The 16445-nt window shown below is 31.1% G+C and overlaps 2 protein-coding genes across 6 annotated transcripts; both read left to right on the top strand.

Annotated features, from left to right (window-relative positions):
- Positions 1–1690: 1690 nt before the first annotated feature.
- On the top strand, positions 1691–7153 carry LOC137818724 (protein STRUBBELIG-RECEPTOR FAMILY 5-like). Of its 4 annotated transcripts, none has more exons than XR_011082131.1 (17): positions 1691–1928; positions 2032–2164; positions 2272–2343; positions 2436–2501; positions 3097–3168; positions 3248–3319; positions 3410–3481; positions 3559–3624; positions 3983–4048; positions 4128–4432; positions 4744–5015; positions 5101–5369; positions 5658–5778; positions 5873–6009; positions 6113–6269; positions 6406–6638; positions 6803–7153. XR_011082131.1 is itself a non-coding variant. In XM_068622300.1 (16 exons), exons 1-16 carry the CDS (start codon positions 1838–1840, stop codon positions 6502–6504), a joined length of 2070 nt encoding a protein of 689 aa, XP_068478401.1. In that variant the 5' UTR covers positions 1738–1837; the 3' UTR covers positions 6505–6768. The 4 variants fall into 4 exon arrangements, 2 of the variants coding, with proteins under 2 accessions (XP_068478401.1, XP_068478402.1); XR_011082132.1 differs by having other exon boundaries at positions 1770–1928; positions 2431–2501; positions 6803–6958; XM_068622300.1 differs by lacking the exon at positions 6803–7153 and having other exon boundaries at positions 1738–1928; positions 6406–6768.
- A 3297-nt stretch (positions 7154–10450) lies between these two features.
- On the top strand, positions 10451–16343 carry LOC137818723 (beta-amyrin synthase). 2 transcript variants are annotated; one of them, XM_068622298.1, is made up of 16 exons: positions 10451–10924; positions 11014–11199; positions 12564–12653; positions 12826–13023; positions 13113–13197; positions 13283–13449; positions 13535–13726; positions 13836–13949; positions 14036–14155; positions 14423–14545; positions 14636–14734; positions 14891–14947; positions 15053–15421; positions 15627–15707; positions 15823–15906; positions 15991–16343. In XM_068622298.1, exons 1-16 carry the CDS (start codon positions 10724–10726, stop codon positions 16114–16116), a joined length of 2292 nt encoding a protein of 763 aa, XP_068478399.1. In that variant the 5' UTR covers positions 10451–10723; the 3' UTR covers positions 16117–16343. The 2 variants fall into 2 exon arrangements, with proteins under 2 accessions (XP_068478399.1, XP_068478400.1); XM_068622299.1 differs by lacking the exon at positions 15991–16343 and having other exon boundaries at positions 15053–15420; positions 15625–15707; positions 15823–15907.
- Positions 16344–16445: the final 102 nt, after the last annotated feature.

Raw genomic sequence — 16445 nt, 5'->3', positions numbered from 1 at the left:
TCCTTATGTTGTATATGATTTAGACATTCATACGTATATAATCTCTTGCTACATCTTAATTTGTTTATTAATAATATGGTGGGGTTTTTTTGACCAAATAAAACCATAATTAATTAGTTGAAAGCTCGGAACTGACTGTTGAAGCTAAGCTAGTTTGTTAAATTAAAAATATTTAGTAAAATAATCTATTAAATTCGAAAATGTAAAAAGTGTTATATACACACAAACATATAGTCAATCTCTTATTTAGTATAATATTAAAAATATGAAAATTACACTTTGTGTAAAAGAAGATAAAATATAAAATCATATATTTTATAAGTGATTGAAGAAAAATAAATAAAATCGCCCTTATCTAGGTTAAAAGGAACTTAATAAATATTTTAAAGATAAAATATAAAATAAATATAAAACAGTTAGATGAGTTTTTAAAAATATGTAATAATTTTCTAAAATATTTTGTCTTATAGATAGAATGAAGGAGATCAAACAAGTTTTTCAGCTATTGAAACAAACAAGTTTAAAATTAATTGAAATGATGTGTCAAATATAACTTAAATTTAGAGTGTCTTTTATCTTGGTGTTTATAATGGTTTTTAATTCATTGTGAATAATTTATAACCTCTTATGGTTGAAATTTTACTTATTCGTTATTATATATTTTGTATTTATGTAATTCATTATAAACAATTTTGAATATTTTCATAGTAAACTAAACAATTATATAAAAAATCTAATTATTTTTTAAACTAAAATTTGCATACGAAGCACTATTTATGGACTAAGAAATTTATATTTTAAAGTTAGAGTTAAATATGATTTTGGTTCATGTGATAGAAATTGATTTGGTAATTACCGAATTGTTTTTTAGAATGAGATTTTTTTAATTTTTATTTTTTGAACACAATAATGTCTTCTAGATATGTTTTTCTGGATTTTTATTTATGGAATGAAAGAAAATTTTGGAAATTTAAAAATATGTAGGGTGGTGGTTAAAAAGGTTGAGTTTAGGAAGAATTTGCTAATTGATTTTTGTCCTTAATTTTTGTCCCTAGTTCAAATTATAGATCTTTTAGATATTTATAATAAAAAAAACTATTAAAATTAATCAGTTATTTTTAAGTAAGATGTTAAAATATTTCATGCTAATTTATTTTTAAAGTGGATGTTATATATTTCATCCTAAATTTTTTTTAGTTAAATAAAAAAGAAACACTTGTAATGATTCATTTCAATAATTTTCTTATTATAAAAGTTTAAACTATAACATAAATCAATTTTGTGTAAGAGAAAAAAAAAATTAGATATTTAAATTTATCATTATTAAAATGCGCGTTACTTAAAAGAAAATGCTCAACAATAGTTTAAAGTTAATATCCCACAGTATTAGGTTGTTAATATTTTTTATAATAATTACTATCAAACAAAAACAATTAAACTGGAAAACTATAATTATGTTTTTTTGTGTACTTTTAAAAATGGGTGTTGTGTAGGATTGATGGTTTGAGTTTATTCTGAAGGTGGACACTGAGTTGTCTTAGTTTCATGCAGTTTTTGGTTTTGGTCGTACGACATGATATGATATGATAAATGAAAGAAATAAAAGAAAAATGGTTAGTTATAATGAGCAAAAAGAGTGCGCTACCAGGCATTTTTAGGCGTGTAATTCACCCGTTTCCTTCTTCCTCCTAAATTGAGGCATTGGAAGAAATGGACTTTGAAATCCTGTTGTGTTTGTATTGAAGGAATGCTGTTTTTTCTTTCCTGTTGGATCAAGATCAAAAGATAACACCACCTTGCTCGTTTTCCTTTGTTCTGCATTCCATTGTGCTAGAAAATGCACCACAACCTTAACCATGCAAGGTTGTGGCTTGCTTTGCTTGCGGTCTCAACCACCTCAGTTCATTGCAAAACCTCCTCCGAAGATGGTAGGTACCCTTATTCATTTTGTTCATTGCATTCATTCATTGTTATTGTTCTCCTTTATAATTCAAATTCTTATGCCTTATAATCATGAAACAACCTTTGCAGTCGCAGCCCTTAATGTGATGTATTCCAGCTTGAATTCCCCTTCAAAGCTGAGTGGCTGGAAATCAAGTGGAGGTGATCCATGTGGTGAATCCTGGAAAGGAATCAAATGCTCAGGCTCTTCTGTCACAGAAATGTAATATAGAATACTATGTTTCTTTTCATGTATCCATCTATGAATATGCATCTGTGTGTGTGTTTCTGTATGCAAATTCATATTAAAGTGCCATTTGGTTTCCACAGAAATTTGTCAGACATGGGACTGTCTGGATCAACGGGCTACCAGTTGTCCAGCTTATCATCAGTAACCTACTTGTGAGGCCCAAATCTTCAAATCCACACTTCCTTTATTTGTATTAATTAGAGAACATTACTTAAATGTCATTCATTAATTTTTCATAGTACAGTGATTTGAGCAACAACAACCTCAAGGGTGATATACCGTATCAGCTTCCTCCAAAAGCTCGTCATATGTAAGTCAGCTCGCAAACAATTCACTTGCATAAAATGCTGCCAAATGTAACATTACCACCTCATCACTCCAAAAATATAACCCTTCTGGTAGCATTATAAATCAAGATTTTATATTAAGAAGTGAATTTTAAGCCTAACTCAACTTCATAAAACCGGATTATGAGAGGAGGTTTGCACTAATTTATATAAAATGAAATTTTCTAATCATTAGTCGATGTGTGATCTCCAATATTTTAGGATGACTGGTATCAGAATCAACATCACCAAGTGATTGATTAGGAGTTGGATCATTACCATCCCATTCTTCTAATTAAATTATTATTCAACCACAAGATATGGTGAGCTTCAGGCCACACGATTTTCATGTGAAGATATAAAGCTTATTCATGTGTTTACACCTCATAGCAGAAGCTTTTAAAGCAATTGGATTGTTGTTGTTTTAAGTCTTATTAGCATTCTTCACCTTTACATAAATTGGTGGATTTGGGATTTCTATCTTGCTAAGATATTATAGTTAATACACATGTAATGATGTAATTTGCTCAGAACTTTTCTTCTTTTTGGCAACACTAATTCTGTTATCTGGTCATGCAGAGATCTTTCGAACAATGGCTTCACGGGAAGTATACCTTTTTCCGTTTCTCAGATGGATGAGCTCAGCCAGCTGTAAGCAAAGTGCCTTTCTATTTTTATTCCTAATTTTTCTTGGAACTTTTGTTTGGTTCTCAACATGCTATGCATGCAGAAATCTTGGACATAATCAGCTCCAAAACCAGTTGGGAGATATGTTTGAAAAGCTCACTAAACTCAAACTACTGTAAGTGAGAACATTCAGAAAGGTTTTTAGTCTCAAGATCTGTACTTTAATGCTATTGCTGATTTTGGAATATCATGGAATAACATGTAGGGACGTATCATTCAATTCTCTATCAGGAAACCTACCTCAGAGTCTGAAATCGCTCAAAAACCTCAAGAAGTTGTAAGAATGCCATCACTATCACTGTCAGGGAACAATACACACATATTCACTGTGAACATCTTTTTGTCCTTATACAGGCACCTTCAAAACAACCAATTCACTGGTTCAATAAATGTTCTTGCCAACCTTCCACTTGAAGAGTTGTAAGTTCTTGTCTCCCAAATAATTTCTGATCCCCCGTATTCAAATGTTCAAGTATAACTCTTCAGATTTGCAGTGCATTAGACAATAGCTCACATTTTTATATGACTATGTGGTCTTTTATATGTTCCATTATTTGCAACAAATCATGAGCAAACATCCTTTTCATTGCAAGTAAAATGTCAATGTATGAATCACTTTGGTAAGGAAATAATATTTTACATGATGAGTCTTTTTTCAAGTAGTGAAGCTATTGAAGGAATGACTGGTATACCTGTAATCCGATAGAGAATTGGAATTGCTCTTGGGAGTGAAGCATTGAATAATGGCAAATTAACTTTACTACTTTAATTTTAACAGGCATGTCGAAAACAACAAATTTACTGGTTGGGTTCCTGAGGAGTTGAAGAGTATAAATGACTTGCAGTAAGTATTTTTTTTGACACACATTTAGTGAGGATGCAAATGAGGTTGTTTCTCTAACTTTGAGTTGTTAATTGGAAAGAACTGGAGGAAACTCATGGTCAAAGGGACAAGCACCTCCTCCTCCTCCTGGTACTCCCCCTATCAAACATCCCAAGAAAAAGAAAGAAAAATCCGTTATTAGTGGAGTAGCTATAGCAGGCATAAATTTTGGCTTACTGGCAATAATTATAATTATTGTTGCTCTTTGTAAAAGAAAGTCATCGAAACCTTCTTCACAATTTACCGATGAAGAGAGGCGTAGCCATCATAGATCTCGTACACCCCTTGCATCTCAGGAGTTATCAACAGATCCGGGTGCTAGTGTCAACAAAGAATTCAAAGGAGGTGTTTTCCTATTCACAGATTTTGCAATACTTTCTGTTATTCATGACTTTTTGTGGTTCTTATTTCTTGTGTCAGCCAAAGTATTTTTCTTTCTCTATGTACAAATTTTCTTAGAATAAATCTTGCTGTATCTATCTATCTATCTGTAACTATAGCATCAGAGGAACTGGCTTAAAATTTACAAACTGTGTGTGGTAAAAGAAAAAAGGAAATTGTTGTATAATTTGTAAGTGACTTGGCAACACTGTGACAACACCAACATGGGGTTGACACATACATTTAACTGATTTCATTTGTGACATTGGTGACAGGATTGAACTCATTGGATTCCACTTCAATTGACGTAAAGGCTTTGCAAAAATCTCCATCAATTGGTGTCAGGTCCTCTGCCTCCGATTGTGTGCAATCCTTTAATGACAATGAGTTTGCAAATCGTCTAAATTCTAGAAGAAGTGCATCAATCCGTATTACTACTTTTTCGCTGGCAGATCTGTACTCGGCTACTGCTAGTTTTGGTTCAGGTCGACTTCTTGGTGAAGGATCCATAGGATGTGTTTATCGAGCTAAATATGCTGATGGAAAGGTACTTCATGTTTAATTAATCTGCACCTACTTATGAGCTTTGTATAAATAAACTACTCATTGCACTAATATATGTTTTGTATCAGGTATTGGCTGTAAAAAAAATCAACCCTTCGCTTTTCGAAGGTGGTGCCCCTGAGGAATTCTCGCAGATTGTTTCAAAACTCAGCAAACTTCACCACCCAAATATTGTTGAGCTTGTTGGTTATTGTTCGGAACAGGAGCACATGTTAATTTATGATTATTTTAGAAATGGCTCTCTCCATGGCTTTTTACACTTGTCAGATGACTTCAGCAAACCACTCACTTGGAACACAAGAATCAGAATTGCATTGGGAACAGCTCGGGCTATTGAGTTAGTCTACATCTCTCATATACTACTTCTATATTCAAATAGCTTCTCTTCACAATATCAACACCATATTTCTGCATATAGACATACATCCATCTATACTGCTAATTTGTAAACCAGAAAAATGGTAAAGTTGCAGCCGTGTTTAGTGTAGCATGCTTTCTAGATAAGAATGCAACATTCCTAATTTTTGGTTACCCTTTCCATTAAAGTCCAGATTATACCTTAATGTGGTTATTAGTGTATCAAAGTTGGTGTTTATTTGCTGAATATGCGTTTGCCCTTTTTCAGGTACCTGCATGAAACTTGTTCTCCTCCTTTATTGCACAAGAATATTAAGTCCTCGAATATTTTGCTTGACACGGACCTGAATCCTCGTCTCTCAGACTATGGTTTGGCATCCTTCCACCAGGTATTAGTCCTTAATTATATATGTATATTCAAAGTTACAGAATTTCGAACCTATTGAAATAGTGGCGTAATATATGAGTCTTATTTATTGGTAGCGTACTAGCCAAAATCTTGGGGCAGGATATAATGCACCGGAATGCACAAAACCTTCAGCCTTCACACTGAAGAGTGATGTATACAGTTTTGGGGTAGTGATGCTGGAACTTCTCACAGGTCGAATGGCTTTCGACAGGTACGTGCTTACTCACTGCTTAGTTAGTTACATACATAAATTCTGGGTGTCTGTCGGGGTGTGTACGATGAAATGATGTTTGTGTTGTGTTCCTTGCCTTCAGTTCAAAGCCAAAAGCAGAACAATGTCTGGTTCGTTGGGCAACTCCACTTCTTCACGACATTAACGCCGTAGAGAAAATGGTGGACCCTGCCTTGCGGGGGCTCTACCCTCCTAAGTCACTCTTCCGATTTGCTGATGTCATCGCTCTCTCTGTTCAGGTCACTTTTCTTCCCATTATGCATGCATGCCATCTTCTCATATGCATCACTCTCTTCACAATTCATTATAACTGTTCTATCAGTAACTACTCTATTGTAACACTTTTAACTGATATGCTTCATTTCTTTGTTTCAGTCTGAACCTGAATTTCGGCCACCTGTGTCAGAGTTAGTTCAGGCTTTAATGCGATTGGTTCAACGTTCAAGTATGACACTGAGGGAGGATTTTGATTGAAGACACCACTTCTCAAATTTCTGATCATAACCATCCATAGATAGAGATGTACTTAATTTTGGTAGAAATCATTTGCACACCAGTAGTTGTAGCTTGGACAAGAAAAGCTTGTGGATTATTTGTTTAAAGTTTCAGTTTAGTCCTCTTCCCTTTTTCTTTCTCTTTTTTCTGCTTAATTTCATTTTCCATCTTCTTTTCATTGTATTGTACTGCACCAAACAAGTGCCAAAAGCCAAATCCAAATTGTATTCTGTTTAGTTAGAATTTTCATTATTCCTTTTTCCTTGACTGGTTTCAGGGCACTACAGCAAAAATATGCAGTCCTTGTCTTCCCTATGGCAAAAGCAGAACCTTCTAACCTTCCTATGGAATTGTAACTCACTTTCTTATGCCTTCTTCCCTCATTCTCCAAAGGAGAGACATCATCATCTAATATTAGTCTCAAACCATTTAATAATTCACCATCAATTATTTTGCACACACTTTTCTGCTACCATACACTTCTGACTTTAGTTTTATAAGGGCATTCATATTCCATCTCAATTTAGAACATTCATATTTAATCATTAAAATATAAATACATACTATATTATTCACACACAATTCTATATGATTTATCCATTCCTAAAAAAAAATAAAATTGTTGATCATCTATTTCTAACATCTTTAATTCTCTCTATACATAGTATCTTTTTCTCTAAATACATGTCATATAAGTTGATGGGTGAATATAATTTTATGTTAAAAATAATAATAAAAATGATATTACTTGATTTTAAGAATCTCTACAACTATAAATTATACTCAAAACTATTAGGTTGTCCGTAATATTAAAATCAAATCATTCCCTTATTGATATAAATAAACATAATTATAAACATTTCTCTAGCAATCAATTTCAAATGTATTTAACTTTCTTTCACTTTTACTTCATAGTTTTTTTTAAGGAATGGTGCTTCAAGAATCCATATATATCAAGAGTCTCTCACATAATTCATTTAAAAAGTGAAATTATATGTTAAATATACCTTAGATAGTAGTGTAATTCAAGTAAGAAAATAAATATTTAATATGTATTTAAATGGTCAAACATTGCAAAATAAAAATGTCAAGTCATTGCTTGCCCATTACTATTTTCAGGTAGTCATTTTTTTCGAGATTTTCTTCCTGCACTCCATAATTTCTTCCTGCACTTCTATAAGAATGCAATTTTCATTTTATCCTTAATAAAAAAAAATCTACAACACCCCTTTTTCATCTTCCCAGCCCTATGTTTTTTTAGTAAATGACAATGGCTAAGAAGTGATGAGTAAGGAGAAGAATGATATTTATCTCTTAAAAATCTATAATTTATAGATTAAGTAAAAATTATGAGGTTATTTATTAATAGTGTCTTCAACCAAAACTCATCTGTACTCTGTGATGTTAGGTACCATTATAAAATCACTAAATAAAAATTAATTTTAAAAACAAAAAATAATTAGTTGTTATATTGATTAAATTAGATACTATTTTAAAAACTAAAAAAATTATTTGTTTCTAAATTAGTTTTTATTATTGATAAATAATTTTTAAATTGATATCTAATTAGCTACCAAAATTTTAACTACCAATTATTTAGATTCTAAATATGGTAGCAAAACTAATTAGATACCAATTTAGAAACATTTAGATACCAATTAGCTTATATTTAAATTTTAAGGTATTACATTGGTAATGTTTGTGAGTTGGAATAATGAAAACTTGTTCATTTGGTTGTCCATTTGAGCACCAACATGATAAAGGAATGGATGGTAATAGAGAAGAAGATGATGGTGAGAACTTAGATTCATGAGTTAAGTTGATAATAGTATATAAGTTATCACCTTTTGGTTATGAAGAAGGCAACATTAATGGTAATGCATGAAGGGGTAAAAGGAAGAGAAATACTCACTCGAGATCAACATGGATATATACAAAACAAAAACACTTAAATTTGAAAGAGGTGCACCACATCACTTCCATAAAAGAAGAACTTCGTTATACTTCTTATTGTACACAAATTGCTCTCAATATGAAATATTTTGTTAAATATGAATAAAAGTCTTTTTGAACTTCATTATTTTTTAAGATTTATTTTATTTAAATAAATTAATATAAAAAATCATAATATTTGGTAAATAATTTTGGATGTTACAAGTACCAACATAACACCAATAAACATATGAATAAATCTTGCATTAAAAAAATGGTTGGTTTCACCATTAATAGTTGTAAATAATAGAAATATGTATACATCATATAATCAATGTATGATGAGACTCATCAACTCTTTGGGGACTGAAATTATATGTCAATTGTTCAATCAACTTTTCCTTTTTTGTCAAAAAAATAGTCATTGAACTAAATGTTCATCAAATACCAACTATTTGAATTTATGTTAAAAGATTCATTAACAATAAAATTAGTAACACTTTAAAGGAATTTTTTTTCATGGAATGAAGTACAACACAATTATTTAAAGATCAATCGCATACAATATTTAAAGTTTTCAAAATCAAGTCAGTTGTTCGCTCATTGTTGGCACGCGCAACTAATGTCTTAGGTTTGTTTCTATAAAAAAAAAATCTCCACTAATTTGTAAAGTTTTTTTTTTAAAATTTATTATATTAACTAATATAAAAAAATATGATGTGTATTTGAATTATTTAAATGTGATTGAAAAATGAGAAAAATTATTAATCTATCTAAAACACTCATTTTAAATGACATAAACATCGGACACCAACACTCGTATAACACTTATAGAACACGTAAAGTGTTTAATTCAAAAAATATTTGTTAGATTTCTGACAATTATACAACGGGTTTAACACAATTTAAAAAAAAAAAAAAATACATTAATTTTTTAAAAACTTAAATTTATTATATATATTTTTATTATAATTATAAAAATAAAAAACAAATCATTTTTAACCAATATTTTTTTTCTAAACAAAATCTAAACCATACTTAATGTATATAAATCTTTAGTTATATAATATATAGATATATGTTATTATATTATTATACTATTTTGGTATCCGGATCTAGTGTGTGACATAGGTCTCAACTATGAGTTGTTTTATATCACATCTCCAAGTGTATTTATATTTATATATTTGGGAATGTGACTATGTGAGTGAGTGAAATCCAAAGCAATAAATTATATATTTCAAAATTGTGCTCACCTCACTCACCACGCCACCCTCGTGTTCCATTTTTTTTTCCTCAAAATAAAAACTCCTCACACCTTTCCACGCTATCCTCGCTGCAAATATAATAATCAAATTATACTTCCCTTCCAAAATTCCATTCCATTATTTCATTTATTTGCATTTGGAAAACTATGCATAGGACATCAAATTACGAATTCCGTTGCAATAAATAGGAAATAATGACATACGTATAAAATCCAATTCTCCATTATTATTTTTTTACATTCAAATCACGTGTGCTCTGATGGAAAAATTATATACATTTATTATTTTTTAATTATATAATATAATTTTATTTGTTAAAATGAATTTAGGCACGTAGATCTTTATTATGTTGTAGGTAACACGGTTCCAAATCAATAAAAAGTGGAGAAAAGTTTCTTTAGATAGTAAAAAAACACTTATAATAATATAATAATATTTTAAATTAAAAATAATATATAAATAAATAAAATATTAATTTATTGAAGTGTAATATATATGTTGAAATCGTTAATAATGGCGATGTCATATACAGCATTGACTTCACACCATATAATTTATAAGGGTGGTTATATGTTAACACTAAAAATAAAACATACACTTTACATATTTTTTTAATTAAAAATATTATTATATTATAATGGTTTGTTAAATATATGTGTTTTACAATTTTATTTTTCAATTTATAATCACGCAAAAACAAATAAATAATGAGAAAGTGAAGAAGTGTAATGCCACAATATTGTTTAGTGAGAAAACAAATAAAAGTGGAGCATTTGTGGCGGAAATAAGAATATGTGTCTTTTTCTGAAGTATTTGTTTGATGAATGAGTAGAATTAAAATATTGGTGTGTAGTGTGGGTATAAATAGTGTGGAGTGGAAGGAAAGAGAAAGGTTGAGTTCTGTTGAGGAACTGTGGTGGTGTGTAACGGAAGTGCGTGGTTGAATCACAGTGATAGAAATGCAACAGAATTGAATTGAATTGATCTGTTCTGAGAGGATGTGGAGGCTGAAGGTTGCAGATGGCGGAGAGGATCCGTACATATTCAGCACGAACAATTTCGTAGGGAGACAGATATGGGAGTATGATCCTGAAGCAGGTAGCAGCGAGGAACGCGCCGAGGTGGAGGAAGCCAGGAACAATTTCTACCGCAACCGCTTCGAGGTGAAGCCATGTGGTGACCTCCTCTGGCGGTTTCAGGTATCAAATCTATCTCTTATACTATAGCTATAGCTATAGTTATAGCTACATCATCATCTTTACTGAATGAAATGAGCTACGTTATGAAGGTTCTGCGGGAGAATAACTTCAAACAAACAATAGCTAGTGTGAAGATAGAAGACGGAGAAGAAATAACTTACGAGAAAGTGAGCGCCGCTGTTCGAAGAGGCGCTTATCATCTCTCTGCATTGCAGACCAGTGACGGCCATTGGCCTGCACAAATTGCAGGTCCTATGTTTTTTCTTCCTCCTCTGGTAATTTATAAAATCTCTCCAACTGTTTTCTCATCATATTATGTTCATCACTCTTTTTTTTTTTTCCATTTTCGATCAAATTAATGCTTCTATTCTTTTTACATCATTTCAAATTCAAAAACCAGCTTCTTCATTCATCACCTTCGAGCTTCTACCAACTAACCAACCCTTGCGCTTCTCATCATTCATCCTCTTTATATTATTGATAAAGTGATAATTACATTTCTTATTTATTTATATTTATACTTGTATTTCATAGTTATTTATTATAATTAAATATAATAATAAGTTAATAAATTAAATTATATATTTTGTAGTTATTTATTTACTTTTTATATTAAAATAGTGTTTTCTAAAAAATACAACTTTTATATTTTTATAAGAATTTATAATCTAGCGATGGTAATTTTATTATATTTTTAATATATAATATATAATAATAAAACCATTCAACTTTTCTATAAAAATTATTTATTTTTTATATTTTAAAACTCGAATTAAATTTTCATAATTTTGTATTTAAATTTTAGTTTATTTTAAGTTAAAGTAAGGAAGGGAATGTTACTCTATTAAAATATAGATATAAAGAATGCGAGCATTATTTATTGGAAACATAATAAAATGCCTATTTAAAAATTAAAGAGCATGTGAATATTATTTTAATAAAAAAACATAAGAAATGTGCGTCTTTATGTTAAAATTAAAAAAAAAATAGTATTCTTTAGCATCATCTCAACAAAATTAAGTGAATTTTTTCTTAATTGAAATTTTTTATTTGTTCCTCAAAAAATATTCTTTATTACGGTAAATTAAATTTAACACGCTGTAAAAGTAAAAAAAAAAAGAAAAGAAGTATTATCCTTATTCTCTATTTTTTGTATGGAACCAAATCAAACTGATCAAAAGAATGAAATAGGAATAAAAAAAATTCAAAATTTTCAAAATTATAAATTTTTATAAATAATTAAAATATTAATTTTTATTGTATTGTAAGATGGACTCGGTGGTCAAATAAACATTTTTGTTAAGAACAATGATATATGGACAACTTGTTCCACTATACAACTCTTTATTGATGATATAAAAAAAGGGTATTTTTATCATTTCATAGAAAAATTGAAATTTTAGGTAAAGAAAGAGTTTTATATGAAGTAAGTTGTCCATGCTGTACAACTAAATGCTCCTAAGTTTGGAAATTTAAATATGGTACATGAAATTGAGAATGAGCCTTACAATTAAAAATCCAATATTACTTATTTTTACATAATCATGAAATATTGCATGGAATCACCTATTTTGAACAATATATAAAATTCATGTCTATTATACTTACGGATTAAACAATATTATTTTTTACTTCGCAGGTATTCTGTATTTATATAACAGGGCATCTTGAATCAGTATTTCCAGAAGAGCATCGCAAAGAAATTCTCCGCTACATATATTATCACCAGGTATACATGTTCATTGAATTTCAATATACTTTCATAAGTGTGAAGTAAAGGATTTTTCTCTGTCAAAGTTCTTGTATCATCATTGAACTTGTATTTGCTTAATCATGATGCTTATAATCTGTTCATTGCAACAATGATAATTATAATATCTGTTTCGTGCTTCCATTTAAAGAATGAAGATGGAGGATGGGGACTACACATTGAGGGTCATAGCACCATGTTTTGTACTGCACTAAATTATATATGTATGAGGATTCTTGGAGAAGGACCCAATGGAGGTCATGACAATGCTTGTGCTAGAGCAAGAAAGTGGATTCAAGATCATGGTGGTGTAACACATATACCTTCATGGGGGAAAACTTGGCTTTCGGTATTGTTATTTTTTACATAAATATTAATACACAAACTAACAAAAACTAGAAATGTATTTACTGATACAAATGAGTCTTACTTTTGTAGATACTTGGTGTATTTGATTGGTGTGGAAGTAACCCAATGCCCCCAGAGTTTTGGATCCTTCCTTCCTTTCTTCCTATGCATCCGGGTAGCGTTTATTTTATTCTGTCACTCTTTATAAAATTTTATAATATAGATTCATTATTTCTCATTTTTACCTTAAATTATTGCAGCTAAGATGTGGTGTTACTGTCGATTGGTGTACATGCCTATGTCTTACTTATATGGAAAGAGGTTTGTTGGTCCAATTACACCTCTCATTTTACAATTGAGAGAAGAGTTGTTTACTCAACCCTATGAGAAAGTTAATTGGAAGAAAGCACGTCACCAATGCGCAAAGGTGAAAAATCTTTTAGTTAACCATATCTGTATGTACACGGTGTCTTCAGTAAGAAAGCTGTAATTTTGTATTCTGTCAATTACAGGAAGATCTCTACTATCCTCATCCTTTGATACAAGATCTAATATGGGATAGTTTATACATATTTACGGAGCCACTACTAACTCGTTGGCCTTTTAACAAGCTGGTTAGAGAAAAAGCTCTTCAAGTAACAATGAAACATATCCATTACGAAGATGAGAACAGTCGATACATTACCATTGGTTGCGTAGAAAAGGTAAGTATCATTAAAACAAAATGCATATTGAATGTTTATCCTTACAAATATAAATTTTTTTTCTCTTCAAAAGAAAATCCATTCCCATCAACATGTGTATATTTTTCAGGTTTTATGCATGCTTGCTTGCTGGGTGGAAGATCCAAATGGAGATGCTTTCAAGAAGCATCTTGCAAGGGTGCCAGATTACCTATGGATGTCTGAAGATGGAATGACCATGCAGGTACACACTTGTTCATGCACTTTCTTAACCAACTAGTGTATTAATTAATTGAATGATTGATTGATGCACTTGCCTATATAATGCAGAGTTTTGGTAGTCAAGAATGGGATGCTGGTTTTGCTGTTCAAGCTTTGCTTGCTGCTAACCTAGTTGATGAAATTGGTCCCGCACTTGGAAAAGGGCATTATTTCATTAAGGAGTCTCAGGTTTGATTAATTTTTATTATAAAGATATGGAAGAATCACAATTTTCCTTTCTTTTTAGTTATGGGCTGTGAATCTAGTTTTATATAGTTCACTAGTTGAGATATTTAAATCCTAGAAAATATACTACAATATAAAATAAATAAGTTATTACTTACTAATTTTCTTAGCTAAATAAGATTATTATAGCTGGTATAATTATATTACTCTAGTTGAAATGCCTATTTATAATTTATTGCTATATTAACGATCAATATTCTTGTTTTGTAGGTAAGGGATAACCCTTCTGGAGACTTTAAGGGTATGCATCGTCATATTTCTAAAGGATCTTGGACATTCTCTGATCAAGACCATGGATGGCAAGTTTCTGATTGCACAGCGGAAGGCTTGAAGGTAACTAACAACTAAATCTAAAGATTTTATCAATGATAATTGATCACAACAACAAATATATGTTAATTTGGCTAAACTCCTGTGTGTTAGTGTTGTCTACTTCTATCAACGTTGCCACAAGAGATTGTGGGAGAAAAGATGGAACCCGAAAGGTTATATGATTCAGTCAATGTCCTGTTGTCGCTTCAGGCAAGTACCACTGAATTTAGAGAAATGATTCGTGAAATTTGTTTCCTACCATATTATGCTTCTCTTAAATTCATGACCTGGTGATTTTGGTCACTGATGTTTAATTTACCTTACCAGTATTATATTCGACTCAACAATTTTTTTCTTATATTACAGAGTAAAAAGGGTGGTTTATCTGCATGGGAGCCTGCAGGAGCTCAAGAGTGGTTAGAAGTAAGTATTGCATGAATTAATAATGTAAATGTATTGAATCATTAATTGACAAAAAAAACCCATTATTTGATTGATAAACTGATTGAGTTTCTTGCTAATTTTCAGTTACTGAATCCCACGGAGTTTTTTGCGGACATTGTAGTTGAACACGAATACGTTGAGTGCACTGGATCTGCTATTCAAGCTTTAGTTTTGTTCAAGAAGATGTATCCAGGGCATAGGAAGAAAGAGATAGAGAATTTCATTAGCAATGCAGTTAGATTCCTTGAAAATACACAAACTGCTGATGGTTCATGGTATGGAAATTGGGGAGTTTGTTTCACTTATGGTTCTTGGTTCGCACTTGGCGGTCTAGCAGCTGCTGGCAAGACTTACACCAATTGTGCTGCTATTCGTAAAGCCGTTCGATTTCTACTCACCAGACAGCGGGAGGACGGTGGATGGGGGGAGAGTTATCTTTCAAGTCCAAAAAAGGTTTGTTACTGAACTACAACGGACACACTGCCACTTAAATGAAACACACATTTTAGATATTATACATTTAGATATTATAGATCTGTTTATCTTCTGTTTATGGTTTGTGAGTACTTCATAGTTAATGAATCTTGTTATTAAGTAACTATTCTTAAACTTCATCATGAGTCCATAATAACGATATTACCAAATGAAAACAATGTAGATTTATGTACCGCTAGAAGGAGGTCGATCAAATGTTGTTCATACAGCATGGGCTCTTATGGGACTCATTCATGCTGGACAGGTTTGCTCCTTAGTTTCAATCATAGCTCCACTTCATTGTGAATCAAATTTCAAAATCTCATCAAATCTTCTAATACCTTTCTCTCTTCATTTTTTAAATTCCTATAAACAAACAGGCAGACAGAGATCCTACTCCTCTTCATCGTGCTGCAAAGTTGCTCATCAATTCTCAGTTGGAAGAGGGTGATTGGCCCCAACAGGTGCATATCAATCCTTTCATGTTGAAAAATCTGGTATATGCGTATGACATTGGATTTGTAATTGTTGGTTGTGAGTTTTGGCAGGAAATCACTGGAGTATTCATGAAAAATTGCATGTTGCATTATCCAATGTATAGAGATATTTATCCAATGTGGGCTCTAGCTGAATATCGTAGACGAGTTTCGTTGCCTTCCGCTGGAGTTGAATGAATGAGGAGTGGGACAAATAAAATGATAAAGTTGAGCAATGATGCTTAATCAATTCTCTCCCGTGCCTATATCTTTATTTCCTACATATATTATTGCCACAATTTTTTATTTCATATTGGTTTCTATATGTATAGATGTCCTTCAATGTTCCTACTACTATGCAAACATAAATTTGCAATAATAATACGCATCTACCATCAGAGGAGGGGCTATGAAGAACATAAAAATGTTACTAAGCTAATTCTTTTTTCTTTGATGATCAATAAATAATGCAAACCCAACACTGCAAATAACAATTACCATCATCCCAACCTCGCTTATTAAATTAA

This window comes from Phaseolus vulgaris, chromosome 10, assembly GCF_000499845.2.
Source record: "Phaseolus vulgaris cultivar G19833 chromosome 10, P. vulgaris v2.0, whole genome shotgun sequence".
In the NCBI taxonomy this organism is placed as follows: Eukaryota; Viridiplantae; Streptophyta; class Magnoliopsida; order Fabales; family Fabaceae; genus Phaseolus; species Phaseolus vulgaris.
Note: the sequence above shows the minus strand (reverse complement) of the source record. Positions and strands in the feature narration are given on the sequence as shown.

Coding starts and splice junctions, on each gene's coding strand:
- LOC137818723 (XM_068622298.1), top strand. CDS start 10,724: ATGTGGAGGCTGAAGGTTGCAGATGGCGGAGAGGATCCGTACATATTC. Junction 10,925..11,013: donor ACCTCCTCTGGCGGTTTCAG/GTATCAAATCTA, acceptor TACGTTATGAAG/GTTCTGCGGGAGAATAACTT. Junction 15,907..15,990: donor AGGGTGATTGGCCCCAACAG/GTGCATATCAAT, acceptor GAGTTTTGGCAG/GAAATCACTGGAGTATTCAT.
- LOC137818724 (XM_068622300.1), top strand. CDS start 1,838: ATGCACCACAACCTTAACCATGCAAGGTTGTGGCTTGCTTTGCTTGCG. Junction 2,344..2,435: donor TTATCATCAGTAACCTACTT/GTGAGGCCCAAA, acceptor TTCATAGTACAG/TGATTTGAGCAACAACAACC. Junction 5,370..5,657: donor GGAACAGCTCGGGCTATTGA/GTTAGTCTACAT, acceptor GCCCTTTTTCAG/GTACCTGCATGAAACTTGTT.